At 42.1% G+C, this 18,226-nt stretch overlaps 1 protein-coding gene across 1 annotated transcript in view; it reads right to left on the bottom strand.

The window, feature by feature from the left end:
* Positions 1–10,976, bottom strand: part of LOC124616558 (monocarboxylate transporter 1-like) — a 67,539-nt gene extending 56,563 nt beyond the window's left edge. Inside the window, exon 1 of the mRNA XM_047144877.1 lies at positions 10,887–10,976. Within this exon, the coding sequence (XP_047000833.1) occupies positions 10,887–10,976 (90 nt within the window). The remainder of the gene's footprint in view (positions 1–10,886) is intronic.
* Positions 10,977–18,226: the final 7,250 nt, after the last annotated feature.

Raw genomic sequence — 18,226 nt, 5'->3', positions numbered from 1 at the left:
GCAACAAAGACAGCCTACCATCCAAGCTGCAACACCTGAGTGAAGTCTTACACCAAAATGGCTACAGTGAAACGCAGATCAACAGGGCGCTTAAAAGGACGAAGGAAGCAGTGAGAACCCCAAAAGATAAAAATGAAGATGAAGAAGACAAACGACCCGCGTTCCTTCCGTATGTGGGTCTGCTCTCGGCCAAAATTGCATGCCTTCTGGGCAAATACAACATCAAAACCGTTCCCCGACCACCACCGAAAACGAGGGAGCTCCTAGGTACTGCCAAAGACGCACTGAACCTTAGCATATACAGGAGTATACAGCATACCACACGAATGCGGAAACCAATACATTGGGGAAATATAGCGTTTCATATCTAAACGCTGTGAAGAACATATCACATGTGTGCGACTAGATCAAACAGAAAAATCGGCCATGGCAGAACACAGCTTAACTGAAGAACACCTTCAACTTCGAAAACACGAAGGTAGTGTGCCCAGCATTTGGCTTCTGGGAAAGTGTTATCAAAGAATCCATAGAAATAAGGATTCACGACAATCTGGTCAACAGAGATGAGGGATACCAACTCAGCGCAGCATGGAACCCTGCGACAGTGGCAATCCGTCGGGAGCGCGCCCGTCAACGTCCTCCGCCGCGGACGCAGACAGAAGGCTTACACCGAGAACCGAACGCGGCCGCCGGGGGCGACCGCCATCCCCACCTCCGCGCGCACGCCGCTGGTCCACCGCAGCCACCCGAGGTCTAGCGGAGGGGGGTGACCGCCCATATAAACAGCCCGCTCTCCTCGAATCTCGACACTTCGCCGAAAGATGGATAGTATGACACTTCCCGAAACGTCGCGAGATATCAGCGCTACCACCCAGCTGCAGAGCCGAGAAACCTTCATCAATAGTTTACGCCGGGAAAGCCTACAGTCAGAATATACACTGTTAGCAATGATGTTTGTTGCAAAACTCAGTTAGACTTTCTCCTCTCTCATTCCTTCAACCAGCCCTATATTCTCTATAATCCTTTCTTCTAATCCTTCCCCCTACAACCGCATTCCAAGCCACCATGGCTATTGAATTTTCATCTCTCTTTACGCGCTTGTAAGGCGGCAGAATAAATGAAGGTCAATTTCGCACCTTACATAAGAGTACTATACATCGTAACGAGAAGATGAATATGACACATAACTTACTTTGGTAGTAATGAGCATTTGCCTATAAGTAGGTAATGCAAAAGGGATGACACTCAATCGACGGTATTAACACACCACTCCCATATAATTTGTGTCAATGAGCAGAAGGTGAAAGAAGCTGCGAGAGGAAACGTTATGCATGGAATTCAGTGACTGCACCCCGGGACGCACAAAATGTCCGATTGGCGGAAACGAAATAGGAAAGGATAAAGTGCCGGTATTTCGACGCAGTTCAGTGGTAGGGTCCTAGCAATTAGTAGAGAGAGTTTCCACAAAATAAGAGGAACGCTCCTATTGGTCGAAAAGAACCGTGACGTGGAGAACGAAAGAATCCAGGTGGGGAGAGAGTTCGTTTACGAGAAAGACGATGTGATTTACTCTCACTTCCCGGTTCTTGAAATGTCTTCGTGTTTATAAAGATATTTCGTCAGGTTATGTGTTAGAGTACAATACAGAACTGCTCTAAAAGTTGGCGATATTTGCCATGGAATCCAAATATCCCTTTTCAACTGTCTATAAATTGTGGAAGTCTGAATAGCTACACAAGCAGGTCACATGATTGTCACAACAGCGCACAGACAAATGGGCTGCTAGTGCACAGGTACACACTTGGACCACATCTGAGTTAGAGATCGCGCGTTCTCCTTCTCAGCGCTGGGTAAGTAGCCATCTGTTCCCAAGGGGTGGCCGCTTCATTTACCTGTCACCTACTGAGCCGCGAGCTTCGTAAATTGCAAAAGAAACATTCTCCGCCCACCTCCGCCACGTCATGGAAATGGAGGCGTGCGCACGCTGGTTGCCCTGCAATGTTCTCTAGTGGTTTTACAGAAACTGTTTTGTAAAATAAATTAATTGTCACTGATCTCTTAGCACCATTTAGCTTCATGATGAACTGCCTGTCCTTTTGTTAGCGGTCATAGTTATTCTGACGTTCCTATATTCAGTGAGGTACTGCGCGAAATTCAAATCTCAATGAAAAATGGGGACCGTCATGATTTTGCGTCAGGTGTATGTTGTATCACATATTTCTGCATACGAGATGGAGCTAACATACTGCATTTTTCTTTGAACTTGAGATGTATATCCAACGCCACTCTCGAGAAAAGCGCGTTATCTATTGCACTGACTTCAGACGGTGCGCGCAAACGATAGAGTGGAAGTCAAATATTCATAACATCTCTCCTGTCACACACATGGTTTGAGACATTGAAAGGAATTTTTGGCAAATGATGGTATGCAAGGCGCAAAACATTTTTCCACGTACGTAACATGTGAATTTTTTTTATCTACTGTGATGCACGAGACACTACACTTGTTTTTCATTAAAGTAATGTTATTCTTTGAAGGGCCATTGATAGCTGGTGAAATGAGAAATGGTATGGCTTTGTAACAACATAACTGAAGGAATCATACTTTCATTTTTATACCTAAGCCTCGTTTAAGGTACTAACGTTACTTGTTCTCAACTGTTTGATTAATAGTAGATTGTTTCAGTATCCTGTCACAACTGCAACCGCATCAGCATGACAGTAAGGTGAAACTATATAAACCCCACAGTGGTTTGTGAGAAGAAACCGTCTAGAAGGGAACAAAAAGTTTCAAATATTATGATCCATTCTTTTACACGTTAAGAATGTATCTGCCTGTAACATGTTGTTGATGTTGTTGTCTTCAGTCCTGAGACTGGTTTGATGCAGTTCTCCATGCTACTCTATCCTGTGCAAGCTTCTTCATCTCCCAGTACTTACTGCAACCTACATCCTTCTGAATCTGATTAGTGTATACATCTCTTGGTCTCCCTCTACGATTTTTACCCTCCAAGCTGCCCTCCAATACTAAATTTGTGATCCCTTGATGCCTCAGAACATGTCCTACCAACCGATCCCTTCTTCTAGTCAAATTGTGCCACAAACTTCTCCCCAATCCTATTCAATACTTCCTCATTAGTTATATGATCTACCCGTCTAATCTTCAGCATTCTTCTGTAGCACCACATTTCGAAAGCTTCTATTCTCTTCTTGTCCAAACTATTTATCGTCCATGTTTCACTTCCATACATGGCTACACTCCATACAAATACTTTCAGAAACGACGTCCTGACACTTAAATCTATACTCGATGTTAACAAATTTCTCATCTTCAGAAACGCTTTCCTTGCCATTGCCAGTCTACATTTTATATCCTCTCTACTTCGACCATCATCAGTTATTTTGCTCCCGAAATAGCAAAACTCCTTTACCACTCTAAGTGTCTCATTTCCTAATCTAATTCCCTTAGCATCACCCGACTTAATTCGACTACATTCCATTACCCTCGTTTTGCTTTTGTTGATGTTCATCTTATATCCTCCTTTCAAGACACTGTCCATTCCGTTCAACTGCTCTTCCAAGTCCTTTGCTGTCTCTGACAGAATTACAATGTCATCGACGAACCTCAAAGTTTTTATTTCTTCTCCATGGACTTTAATACCTACTCCGAATTTTTCTTTTGTTTCCTTTACTGCTTGCTCAATATACAGATTCAATAACATCGGGGACAGGCTAAAATCCTGTCTCACTCCCTTCCCAACCGCCGCTTTCCTTTCATGCCCTTCGACTCTTATAACTGCCATCTGGTTTCTGTACAAATTGTGAATAGCCCTTCGCTCCCTGTATTTTACCCCTGCCACCTTTAGAATTTGAAAGAGAGTATTCCAGTCAACATTTTCAAAAGCTTTCTCTACGTCCACAAATGCTACAATTGTAGGTTTGCCTTTCCATAATCTATTTTCTAAGATAAGTCGTAGGGTCAGTATTGCCTCACGTGTTGCAACATTTCTGCGGAATCCGAATTGATCTTCGCCGAGGTCGGCTTCTACCAGTTTTTCCATTCGTCTGTAAAGAATTCGCGTTAGTATTTTGCAGCTGTGACTTATCAAACTGATTGTTCGGTAATTTTCACATCTGTCAACACCTGCTTTCTTTGGGATTGGAATTACTATATTCTTCTTGAAGTCTGAGGGTATTTCGCCTGTCTCATAGATCTAGCTCACCAGATGGTAGAGTTTTGTCAGGGCTGGCTCTCCCAAGGCCGTCAGTAGTTCCAATGGAATGTTGTCTACTCCCGGGGCCTTGTTTCGACTCAGGTCTTTCAGTGATCTGTCAAACTCTTCACGCAGTATCGTATCTCCCATTTCATCTTCATCTACATCCTCTTCCATTTCCATAATATTGTCCTCAAGTACATAGCCCTTGTATAGACGCTCTATATACTCCTTCCACCTTTCTGCTTTCCCTTCTTTGCTTAGAACTGGGTTTACATCTGAGCTCTTGATATTCATACAAGTGGTTCTCTTTCCTCCAAAGGTCTCTTTAATTTTCCTGTAGGCAGTATCTATCTTACACCTAGTGAGATAAGCCTCTACATCCTTACATTTCTCCTCTAGCCATCCCTGCTTAGCCATTTTGCACTTCCTGCCTATCTCATTTTTGAGATGTTTGTACTCCCTTTTGCCTGCTTCGTTTACTGCGTTTTTATATTTTCTCCTTTCATCAATTAAATTCAATATTTCTTCTGTTACCCAAGGATTTCTACTAGCCCTCGTCTTTTTACCTGCTTGATCATCTGCTGCCTTCACGACTTCATTCCTCAGAGCTACCCATTCTTCTTCTACTGTATTTCTTTCCCCTATTCCTATCAATTGTTCCCTTATGCTCTCCCTGAAACTCTGTACAACCTCTGGTTTAGTCAGTTTATCCAGGTCCCATCTCCTTAAATTCCCACCGTTTTGCAGTTTCTTCAGTTTTAATCTACAGTTCATAACGAATAGATTGTGGCCAGAGTCCACATCTGCCCCTGGAAATGTCTTACAATTTAAAACCTGGTTCCTAAATCTCTGTCTTCCCATTATATAATCTATCTGATAGCTTCTAGTTTCTCCAGGATTCTTCTATGTATACAACCTTCTTTTATGATTCTTGAACCAAGTGTTAGCTATGATTAAGTTATGCTCTGTGCAGAATTCTACCAGACGGCTTCTTCTTTCATTTCTCTCCCCCAATCCATATTCACCCACTATGTTTCCTTCTCTCTCTTTTCCTACTCTCGAATTCCAGTCGCCCATGGCTATTGAATTTTCGTCTCCCTTCACTACCTGAATAATTTCCTTTATCTCATCATACATTTCATCAATTTCTTCATCATCTGCAGAGCTAGTTGGCATATAAACTTGTACTAATGTAGTAGGCATAGGCTTCGTGTCTAGCCTGTAACATACTGTCTTCTAAATTTTTACATGGAGGTTTTAGGGACCGGTAGAAGAATTTTAGGCAGGGAGGAACAGCCGCGCAAATAACTTATATTTGACGTCAAATACTGCATGTAGCACGTATGTCCCAAATATATTGCCTTGAAATTCCCAGAGTGTGGTGACGGAATCGCTAAGTATCGTGTATTGAACCTACCGATCTTGGATGTTGGATTTGAATAGTAATGTACGCAAGGATGTGGTGTGTGACGTCAGAGGTGCGTAAACAGAGTGATGAGCGTATCCAGAAAGTATTTTTTAGGTCGCGATATAATTTTTTGAAGTATAAGTAGTGATAACAGACTGACATGTAGGGAAGCCCGAGATCCATGTTCGGTTGGAAGGTGACGCTTTGATCGTGAATTGGCAGAGGTATGGACTGGTGTATTAATAAAATAACTACTTGCTGTGGCACGAGTTTTACGGTTATTCGATTTTGATTAGTGGTTTATTTCCACCATTTCAATGATGTTTTGGGTCAAAGCAAACGGATAATATCGTATGCTTCAAAGCTTCCGGTAACTAATCTGTACGTGTAATTTCAGTTTGATTTCGATCTTTTTGTTGATTTTGTAATTATTTCCATCCATTTTCCATTCAAGTTCTCTGAAATTTAAAATTTTTGCTTTTTTTTATGTTAGTTTTCTATTATAATGATATACAGTATGAACATTAATAAAACCGGCTAATTGCTGGGACAAATTTATGACTGGAAATGGAGGAAAAAAGGTCCTATGAACATGTGTCTGGAAATGCACTGTTGCTACGGTAGACGGCGCTACCGAATGAAAGTTCCTCTGCCATATGCCATGTGTTCCTTGTATGTTGCAGGCTGCGTGATTGTTGCAGCTTACTGTAAGCATTAGACTGGTCCGGTATTCATGTCTGGAACAAGCCGAGACGGTGTTTGTATACGGCCAAGCTGATGGAAACGGTTGTGAGGCAGGACGGCTGTACCAAACTAAATACTCACAGACGCCAAACGCATCACAAAACACTTCAAGTCCTTTTTGGGCGTTTTTGCGATCATTCAAGAAATATTTTACAGTTAGATTTCAACTACGACATAAATAGGAATATCTTTATACTGGGGCTGTTTTTTCCGAAGATAAGGTAATAGTTCCAAACTCAGAAGTTGTTCTTGAACTGAATAATGTAACAGGCCAAAGTAATTTTGCATTTTTAATTAGTAGCATCTTAAGGTCCATCTCACGTCCGTTGAAATTTGGTTATTACTAACAAATTCATCAAACAGATTACTTAATTTACTTACCTTGGTAGCACTCTCACCGTTTGGAGAGTTTAATACTGGAAAACTTTTTTAAGATTAAATTGCAGGTATAGTGCAATTCGTGAAACGCTATGAAAGAATGTGAGGAACAAAACAATGCTGATGTCATTCTTGACTATCACGCAGTAAGCACGCTTATATGGATCTGAAGGTCGGGCTACAACTAGAAAGGACAGAATTAGTGCACAAGCTCCCGAAAGGTAATTGCTTTTATCGGTTATGGAGTCTAAGAGTAAATCTGATTAATTTGAAAGATGTTGCATGGATTCAGCACGTTTTCTTTCGACTTTCGATGCCATGCGCGACTCCTAACTCGACCGGAGCCACCCTCCGTCATACTACACAGTCCCTGCTCCCGTCATCTCTGCATCTAAATAAAATAGGCGACAGAGGGAAGCCAATGCTCATTTTAATATACAGGGTGATTCAAAAACTTTAGGAATTTAAAACTCTGCAACGACAAAAGGCAGAGCTAAGCACTATCTCTCGGCGAATTAAGGGAGCTATAAAGTTTCATTTAGTTGTACATTTGTTCGCTTGAGGCGCTGTTGACTAGGCGTCAGCGTCAGTTGATGCTAAGATGGCGACCGCTCAACAGAAAGCTTTTTGTGTTATTGAGTACGGCAGAAGTGAATCGACAACAGTTGTTCAGCGTGCATTTCGAACGAAGTATGGTGTTAAACCTCCTGATAGGTGGTGTATTAAACGTTGGTATGAACAGTTTACAGAGAATGGGTGTTTGTGCAAAGGGAAAAGTTCTGGACGGCCGAGAACGAGTGATGAAAATGTAGCACGCATCCAACAAGCATTTGTTCGCAGCCCAGGAAAATCGACTCGCAGAGCTAGCAGAGAGCTGCAAATTCCACAATCAACTGTATGGAGAGTCCTACGAAAAAGGTTAGTTATGAAACCTTATCGTCTGAAATTGGTTCAAACACTGTCTGCAGCTGATAAGATTAAAAGAATCGATTTCTGTGATTTTATCCTTGCTCAAATGGAAACAGATGAATCTTTCGTTTCAAAGATTGTGTTTAGTGATGAAGCAACTTTCCACACTAACGGGAAAGTCAACCCTCACAATGTCTGTATATGGGGCACTGAGAATCCGCGGGAAACAACTCAGTATGAACGTGACTCGCCTAAGATGAACGTTTTCTGTGCCATTTCAGCCAATAAAGTTTTTGGTCCCTTTTTCTTCGAAGGTGCTACTGTTACTGGACTACAGTATCTGGAGATGTTAGAGAATTGGCTGTTCCCTCAGCTCGAACAAGAAGCACAACAATTCATATTTCAGCAGGATGGAGCGCCACCACATTGGCACTTATCTGTCCGTAACTACCTGAACGTCAACTACGCGAGGCGATGGATCGGCCGCCAGGCAGCCCGTGACAGAGCACTTCATCACTGGCCTCCAAGAAGCCCTGATCTTACCCCCTGCGATTTTTTCTTATGGGGTATGTTAACGATATGGTGTTTCGGCCACCTCTCCCAGCCACCATTGATGATTTGAAACGAGAAATAACAGCAGCTATCCAAACTGTTACGCCTGATATGCTACAGAGAGTGTGGAACGAGTTGGAGTATCGGGTTGATATTGCTTGAGTGTCTGGAGGGGGCCATATTGAACATCTCTGAACTTGTTTTTGAGTGAAAAAAAACCTTTTTAAATACTCTTTGTAATGATGTATAACAGAAGGTTATATTATGTTTCTTTTATTAAATACACATTTTTAAAGTTGTGGTATTCTTTTTGAATCACCCTGTATTCCTAAACGGATTTTTCTGGCCTCTTCTCATTGTACGTCTGTATCTGATTTTGAATAGTTTTCGGTACTTCTATAAGACGCTTGGGGGATCCCCCTTCTGCCAATGGCATAGCTTGCAGCATAGTCGTCCACATAGGCTTTGACACATTCTACAGATACACTGTAAGTACTGGTAAACTTTAAACTAGATTCGAAAATCGTACAAATACACCGAAAACGAACGGAAACGGCTTACATTAACACCATTTGGAGTGTCGGAATAGTTGAATATTGCGCTGCAATATAACATCATTAAACGTGATAGCAATCTGGCCACAGATTTCAGTGAAGAAGTAATGCCAGAGATAACATAGTCTTAACGTTTTTTAAAATCAGTTCACTAATTGTGACGGCTAACATTTCTACACTGCTGGCCATTAAAATTGCTACACCAAGAAGAAATGCAGATGATAAACGGGTATTCATTGGACAAATATATTATACTAGAACTGACATGTGATTACATCTTCATGCAATTTGGGTGCATAGATCCTGAGAAAACAGTACCCAGAACAACCACCTCTGGCCGTAATAACGGCCTTGATACGCCTGGGCATTGAGTCAAACAGAGCTTGGATGGCGTGTACAGGTGCAGCTGCCTATACAGCTTCAACACGATACCACAGTTCATCAAGAGTAGTGACTGGCGTAATGTGACGAGCCAGTTGCTCGGCCACCATTGACCAGACGTTTTCACTTCGCGAGAGATCTGGAGAATGTGCTGGCAGGGCAGCAGTCGAACATTTTCTGTATCCAGAAAGGCCTGTACGGGACCTGCAAGATGCGGTCGTGCATTATCCTGCTGAAATGTAGGGTTTCGCAGGAATCGAATGACGGGTAGAGCCACGGGTCGTAACACATCTTAAATGTAACGTCCACTGTTCAAGAGGTGACCGAGACGTGTAACCAAAGGCACCCAATACCATCACGCCGGGTGATACGCCACTATGGCGATGACGAATACACGCTTCCAATGTGCGTTCACCGCGATGTCGCCAAACACGGATACGACCATCATGATGCTGTAAACAGAACCTGGATTCATCCCCAAAAATTACATTTTGCCATTCGTTCACCCAGGTTCGTCGTTGAGTACACCATCGCAGGCGCTCCTGCCAGTGATGCAGCCTCAAGGGTAACCGCAGCCATGGTCTCCGAGCTGATAGTCCATGCTGCAACGAACGTCGTCGAACTGTTCGTGCAGATGGTTGTTGTCTTGCAAACGTACCCATCTGTTGACTCAGGGATTGAGACGTGGCTGCACGATCCGTTACAGCCATGCGTATAAGATGCCTGTCATTTCGACTGCTAGTGATACGAGGCCGTTGGGATCCAGCACGGCGTTCCGTATTACCCTCCTGAACCCACCGATTCCGTATTCTGCTAACAGTCATTGGATCTCGACCAACACGACCAGCAATGTCACGGTACGATAAACCGCAATCGCGATAGGCTACACTCCGACCTTTATCAAAGTCGGAAACGCGATGGTACGCATTTATCTACCTTACACGAGGCATCACAACAACGTTTCACCAGGCAACGCCGGTCAACTACTGTTTGTGTGTGAAAAATCGGTTGGAAACTTTCCTCATGTCAGCACGTTTTAAGTGTCGCCACCGGCGCCAACCTTGTGTGAATGGTCTGAAAAGCTAATCATTTGCATATCACAGCTTGTTCTTCCCGTCGGTTAAATTTCGCGTCTGTATCACGTCGTGGTGTAGCAATTTTAATGGCCAGTGGTGTAAATCAGTGTCTTGTGCCTGAACTCTCATAATCGAGTGCATCTTGTAGCGAAATACACTTCGGCTTCAGTGTTGTGTACAAAGGCATAGATCACGTAGTGTGTGTGTGTGTGTGTGTGTGTGTGTGTGTGTGTGTGTGCGTGCGGTAGTCACGTTGCAAAGCGACGTAAAGTTGTTTGCGAATGAAAGGCTTTTGGTAGGAGGATAACGCAAGTGCAGTGTATTTACTGAATACGTCACTGACAAGACGCTTGTACTTTTTCTTGTGATCTATTGTAGTGAAAGTGACTAAAGCGAATTCAGAGCGTCTTGGTTTGCTCGATGCGTAACAATAACCAAAGTACTCAGGAAACTTAAAGTGGAATTAATGGTTGATTATTGGTCAATTGGTCAAGTTGGAAATCTAGAGGATGAAGTGTTAGCCTTCCTTCGGTAGAATGGTTGGTTTACGAGCTTGTGTGTGGAATATTTCATAACTCTTTTTACAGACCTTCTCACACAGCTTAACAGTAAATCTGATTACTCTGAAAGATGTTCGATGTATGCAACACATTGTCTTCCGACTTACATTTCCGAGCGCGACCCCTAATACAATCATCCAGCCCCACCCTCCATCAGGTGGAACTAATTCATACTCCACAGTCTCTGCTCCCGCCATCTCTGCATCTGAAAATAAGAACAGAAACAGTTAGGTGAAAAGTCCGTCACTGCAGTACCAAGTTAAACGGACTCCCTAAGGTACTCCATATACCCTTCAGCTCTAAGTTCGAATTGCCGAAACATTTGCTGTATAAACCTACAGCCATAATCCGTTGATTGTTACGAAGTAAGTAGTAGAAGGTGTATTTCATTAAATCATCTTTTAAAATTTCTTACCATTCAATTCGGGGAAATAGTGGGGGAAAGGTCACTTACATGCATTTGCCAGAACAATCCATAGTTTGACATTTAATTCGTTTTCACGTTTCAGAAATGCAAAAACAGAACAGAAAGACAAAAAAATGATTAACAAGTTTAACCTCAGCTACCTCAAACTGGTATTTTCCCCTTCTTTTTTATTCAGTTACCCCTTTTATATCGACTGATCATGCTGCATTATATGGTACTGCAAGTTATTTATAAAGTTATTATAGAAAGTTCTGTAATTTTGAAATTGTTATCGAAATTAACAAGTATTTTCGCATGTGGCTGTGCTGAAAGTTATTGCACAAATTTTTCGTTACTACTGTCTACGAGACCGACAAACAGATAGTTGAAAATAACCACAAATTCCATCGTAAAAACACTTCGTAACTTTTGAAGGTATATTCGATAATGCGTCGGTGTTTTCAGACTGTCTGCAAGCAATGTTGCGCAGATCGTCTGTATACACACTCGACCTCCCTGTTAAACAGACGTGATATGCATTCCACAAACCTGATCAGAATACCACCGTGGGCCACGCTAGTGTTTTGCAAATAGTTACCTAGCAGTCTTCACACATTTTCCTTCTGCTAGCTAAGAATGTTTTGATTAACAGCTGTCTATCTGAATTTTCATGCTTCGTGGTGTGAGAACTGTTTTCTAAGTTCATCATGATATTTTTGCCTGTTACGTTTTACCTACACTGATAGGTACATGTGCAACTACACTCCTGGAAATTGAAATAAGAACACCGTGAATTCATTGTCCCAGGAAGGGGAAACTTTATTGACACATTCCTGGGGTCAGATACATCACATGATCACACTGACAGAACCACAGGCACATAGACACAGGCAACAGAGCATGCACAACGTCGGCACTAGTACAGTGTATATCCACCTTTCGCAGCAATGCAGGCTGCTATTCTCCCATGGAGACGATCGTAGAGATGCTGGATGTAGTCCTGTGGAACGGCTTGCCATGCCATTTCCACCTGGCGCCTCAGTTGGACCAGCGTTCGTGCTGAACGTGCAGACCGCGTGAGACGACGCTTCATCCAGTCCCAAACATGCTCAATGGGGGACAGATCCGGAGATCTTGCTGGCCAGGGTAGTTGACTTACACCTTCTAGAGCACGTTGGGTAGCACGGGATACGTGCGGACGTGCATTGTCCTGTTGGAACAGCAAGTTCCCTTGCCGGTCTAGGAATGGTAGAACGATGGGTTCGATGACGGTTTGGATGTACCGTGCACTATTCAGTGTCCCCTCGACGATCACCAGTGGTGTACGGCCAGTGTAGGAGATCGCTCCCCACACCATGATGCCGGGTGTTGGCCCTGTGTGCCTCGGTCGTATGCAGTCCTGATTGTGGCGCTCACCTGCACGGCGCCAAACACGCATACGACCATCATTGGCACCAAGGCAGAAGCGACTCTCATCGCTGAAGACGACACGTCTCCATTCGTCCCTCCATTCACGCCTGTCGCGACACCACTGGAGGCGGGCTGCACGATGTTGGGGCGTGAGCGGAAGACGGCCTAACGGTGTGCGGGACCGTAGCCCAGCTTCATGGAGACGGTTGCGAATGGTCCTCGCCGATACCCCAGGAGCAACAGTGTCCCTAATTTGCTGGGAAGTGGCGGTGCGGTCCCCTACGGCACTGTGTAGGATCCTACGGTCTTGGCGTGCATCCGTGCGTCGCTGCGGTCCGGTCCCAGGTCGACGGGCACGTGCACCTTCCGCCGACCACTGGCGACAACATCGATGTACTGTGGAGACCTCACGCCCCACGTGTTGAGCAATTCGGTGGTACGTCCACCCGGCCTCCCGCATGCCCACTATACGCCCTCGCTCAAAGTCCGTCAACTGCACATACGGTTCACGTCCACGCTGTCGCGGCATGCTACCAGTGTTAAAGACTGCGATGGAGCTCCGTATGCCACGGCAAACTGGCTGACACTGACGGCGGCGGTGCACAAATGCTGCGCAGCTAGCGCCATTCGACGGCCAACACCGCGGTTCCTGGTGTGTCCGCTGTGCCGTGCGTGTGATCATTGCTTGTACAGCCCTCTCGCAGTGTCCGGAGCAAGTATGGTGGGTCTGACACAGCGGTGTCAATGTGTTCTTTTTTCCATTTCCAGGAGTGTATAACATATAATATTATACGAGGCTCTACAACTTGCAGAACAGGATAGTAGTGGAGCAGAGCCACTTGTTCTGGTATGCAAGCAGACCAGCCAGTTGGCCTGTTTATCAGGAGTCTAATCTGTGACCCTTACATATAACATATGCTCTGATCCATTACTTATTTAAGCCGCATTTATAATCCAGTTATCACAGTGGTTGTGATTTGCGACCTACTATCATAACATGGCTGCCTCACTCTTATCTTAACGGTTTTAATTTATGGTTAAATAATTACCACCTTTATATTTAACCTTATATTAATAACTATATAATTTATGACCCGTAAGGGTCGTTTCATTCCTTTTCCACTCACTTTAAAAGCACCCCATTCCCCTCTCCCCACACCAACTGGATGAGGCATAAATGATGGGAAATTCAAAAGGGCATTGTCCTATGGTCCGAGGTATAGTAGTGGGGCCTGCATCGTTGTTTTATCTTCATTAGTGTAACTTATGACCCCAATACGAAATCACCATCAATGATGGCGGCCAAATATTATGCCCCACACTTAGTCCAAATGAGTAGTTGTGGCACTGCAGTCGTCTATTCTCACTACTTATACACACAGCTTAACCATCATTTTGAGCTGGACTAATTATTTGTTCTCTGTATGTCGGTCGCTCAACTTCATCATGAAGCATCAGCAGACACCAGCCACCACCAAAAACAATAAATAAATAAAATTAAACTTATTTATAATTATTATTTCTCCCCCACTCCAACGGATTCCTGACGCAGTGTTGCAGGACACTCTGCAACTGTTTTAGTATCCATTGTCTACACTACTTCAGCAGCACATCAGGGGTCTACTTGATAAACTAGTGCAGCAGCAGGACAAACAACAACTGCTCCCAAGCTGTGACTTCCCACTGGTACCATTGTCTGGACTGATTGTCAAACCACTACCATCATACAGCTCACCTATGAAAGTGATGTTGTTCTCTGTAAAGCACAAGTTAAAAGTAAGTTCTAATAAATGTGTGGCTGTAGGCATGTCCTCGCGTCGTGAGTTCAACATAACGGTAATATTTCAAAATCCTCAACTCAATGGCGTGAAAATAGAACAGTTAAAATGTTCAACAACAAAAATACCACACACTCACTTTCAAGAATCTATATTCAGTATCCACTTTGCAGTGTACGAGCATCTTAGATAGTGGGAGCATGTGCATGAGAATTACGTGTATATTTGTACTTATTTGTACACATTACAATGTTAGCTCAGATATTGAGAAAGTGAAAAATAAATATCGATCTCTCCAAATTGTGTTTCATATCACCAGAAGCCAAACTGCAACTAAAATATCTGTACATGTTCATTAAAACATCTGCATATGTAGACCATCTATAATAGGAAAAAGATGTGCAGTCATTGTAGGTCAGTAAGTAAGGTCCTTGCGCTAAAAACAGTTATTCCATTACTATTGTATCCCCAACTATATGGCAATGGCATTTTTAGAGAGAAAAAGTAATTCACTTACAGAAATATTACTTTATGTATTTCCTTATACAACCCTCATAGTGGAGTTTAATAGGAGAAGGTCCATCAGGTTGACATTCTCCATCCAACTGTAAATGCTTATCACAATAATGACACTTGAAAATAAATGTATCCCTCTGAAACAATTAATGCCCGTTGTGAAATCTCTATGAAATATTACGTAATAAAAGGCATCAGCTGTTAAAGAAACAAATAAGTCAAATATGTTCCAATTATCGTATTCTTCCATGTTTCTTCTAAATTTCAGGAAGCAGCCTAGAAACATTTTTAGATTTAAGCCACTTCAACTTGTAATAAGCTTTAAAACTCTCCTTCTCATAATATCTGCCGTCTTCCAGTTGCTGCATCGTGACATTTTGGGGAAGGCATTTTTCCATAGTATTTAGGATGACTGAGCTTAGCACATTTCTCGAAAACAAAAAAGTCTTGCATTCATGATTCACTTTAAGCCGTGACTTAGTGGACGATTTCAAAGTACTGAAAAGTGCTTCAGTGTCTAGATCTTGCAGTATACACTTATCACTATGCCTTATATTAGCAACTAACACTATCGTTCTTCGTTTAATACATTAGCATTGAATACCATAACCTTATTCATTTTTTAAACCCTAGCTATGTTACTAGCATGAGGAATAGTCGTGCACTGGCTGTAGAATCCAGTATGTGCTTCTTTTATATAAGAAATCGGAGATGATACATTTTTTTCTGTTTTTAAAATTTGTATACGTTACATATTAACAACAGCTGAATAAGCGCTCTCCCAGTCCTGTAAGAACGTTCACTGTGAACACATCTAAATCTGCAGCGCAGCTCTCCTCCTCAATGGAGACAGCAATTAATTTTTAGCAGTGAGAATGGCAGCAGTTGACTATAGTCATCCATATATATGTAACTTAGTGGAATATTTTTGTGCAATTCTAGAAAAGACAGCATAGGCACTTGACATGAAAAAATTCTGTTGAATTCAAATTATCTGTAGGGGACTTTCTATGAATAGTTAAACTTTTTAATAAGAGAGGGTGTACTCATCTGCAGAAGCAAACACTTAAAAATTTAATGTATACAAGACACATAATCTGGCATGCTCTAGATAACTGGCTATGTGGCAGCCTTGTGTGTAAAGATTCTATGGAAAAATATGCACCAATCTCGGCATCTATCAGGAGGAACCATCACTCAGTCTATGACATATGCTGCGCATTTATACACGGAAATATGTATGAACCGGACATTCCTGGTGTAGACACTGAACTATTATTTAAGCATGTACATAAATCCAACTATATGTAAAAGTTTATAAGTAAATAAGTGGAAGAACCACCAATATATGTTTTTTGTTCTCTATAAAATTTCCTGGTAAACATATCGTCATCACCATGGCTGACTGGACAAAACACCCGCATCTCGAGGACTTTGTAGTAACCAGCTGTTCCTGCAATGAAACTGAACACAAGAAGAAAAAGAAGAAGAAGAAGAATTAATCACTCCTTCCCAATAACATATAAGCGATAAGTGTTGGTCCATCAGATTGCTGCAAGATGCCTATTATTTTGTCATTGCTAACACATTGTGATGGATCACTTTCTAAACATGGGCATGTATTATCAAAAACATTACTTCAACCGAAATACCAGATGTTACAGAAGATACTGTTTGGCACTGATAGTGTGTTGTACACGATATTCAGCAAAAGCATTGATATACGGTAACTAGAGAGAGTAAAGCTCAACACTTTGTTTATATTTGACGATATTGCTATGCAAAACCAGCTTCAAATAAGGACATATTTCTGTTTCATGTAGCATATGGAGGTTGATCTCTTTTACCCGAGCCAAACACAATCTAGGTTTCTGAAGCAGTTGGTAAAGGCTAATGCAAACCTTGATTAGCTTTCAAGTAAGACAATATGAATTTAAACAGTATTTATCAATCACAGGAACTGACATGACATTCAGTGAACTTATAACCATATGCAGAGACTGCTGGAATAACATTCAGTGCAGGTATCTGGCTATTGAGTAAATCAAGAAAACAGAATGATGGACATTATACATACAATTTCCACGAGGTTTTAAAACATAGTGTACCAATACATAACTGTCTGAAAGTTTTGAATGGTTTCCACAAACACTTCATGCGATGGGTGGAGGCGGAAGAGGAGAAGAAGAAGAAAAAGAAGAAGAAGGTGCTACTACTGACTTTATTAACTATCACAGAGAGAGTGACATAGATGAAACACAGAGGATCAGCAGGAAGCAACTCAGTATATGCTGGTTACACAAGTTTAATAAATAATGCAATACAGGTTTGGAATGAAGAATTTGAAAGACTACCTGGTTTAGTGGATCGAGTAACCTCAAAAACTTCAAAACTCCACAAATATTTTGCGAAAGAGATACTAATATGTGCTAAAGTCATAGGAAAGACAACACCTCAGATGGAAAAATAAATAAAAAATTGAACAGCAGGAATACCAGAACTTTTATTAATCGCATATTAGCCAGTATAGATAGTTCTGGAAAAGGTATCGACATTCAGCACAAAAGAATGGACAGTTTTTCTGCTACATATACCTTACAATGGTCCAAATGTTCATGGCATCAGCCACTGCCCCGAGTATGGCTTCATGAATTAAATCATATCGTCCATATCAGCACTTTGAGAAAGACGCATTGCTGAATAGTAATAATGGAGATAGTAGTTCAAGACCTTTACAGACCTGCATGCAAAACATTTTCCTGCAGACGCATTATAATTCAAGGTTTGGATGACTTGGGGAAGCCAGATCTCGTAGACAAATAAAAGTATGGCTATATTTTAATGGTCACTGATACATACTCAAAATTTGTTTGGGTCCTGCAAGTGAAAGCAAAGACTCGGAAGAGAGTAACACAGATGTCTGAAAAAATTTTGCAAACAGGGATGAATCGCTGTCCTGTAAACCTTCAAACTGATAATGTTGGTGAATTTGATAATAGAACCTTCCGGACACAAATGGACTGGTATGGTGTACGCCACTATTCAACCTTCTCCCAATTGGAAGCAAGTATTGTGGAAGATTTGAACAGAACCATGAAAACGTATCATACATTAAACAATAATAATGGAAGCAACTTATGTTGATTATAGTGTAGCTCCAAAAATGGTACACAAACAAATGATTCAAATGGCTATGAGCACTCTGGGACTTAACATCTGAGGTCATCAGTCCCCTAGAACTTATAACTACCTAAACCTAACTAACCTAAGGACATCACACACGTCCATGCCCAAGGCAATAACATGTGGAATCCGTTGTTTGACATGTGTACCAGTT

Source organism: Schistocerca americana, chromosome 5 (genome assembly GCF_021461395.2).
Source record: "Schistocerca americana isolate TAMUIC-IGC-003095 chromosome 5, iqSchAmer2.1, whole genome shotgun sequence".
Taxonomy (NCBI): Eukaryota; Metazoa; Arthropoda; class Insecta; order Orthoptera; family Acrididae; genus Schistocerca; species Schistocerca americana.
This window is presented reverse-complemented; position numbering and strand designations above follow the sequence as displayed.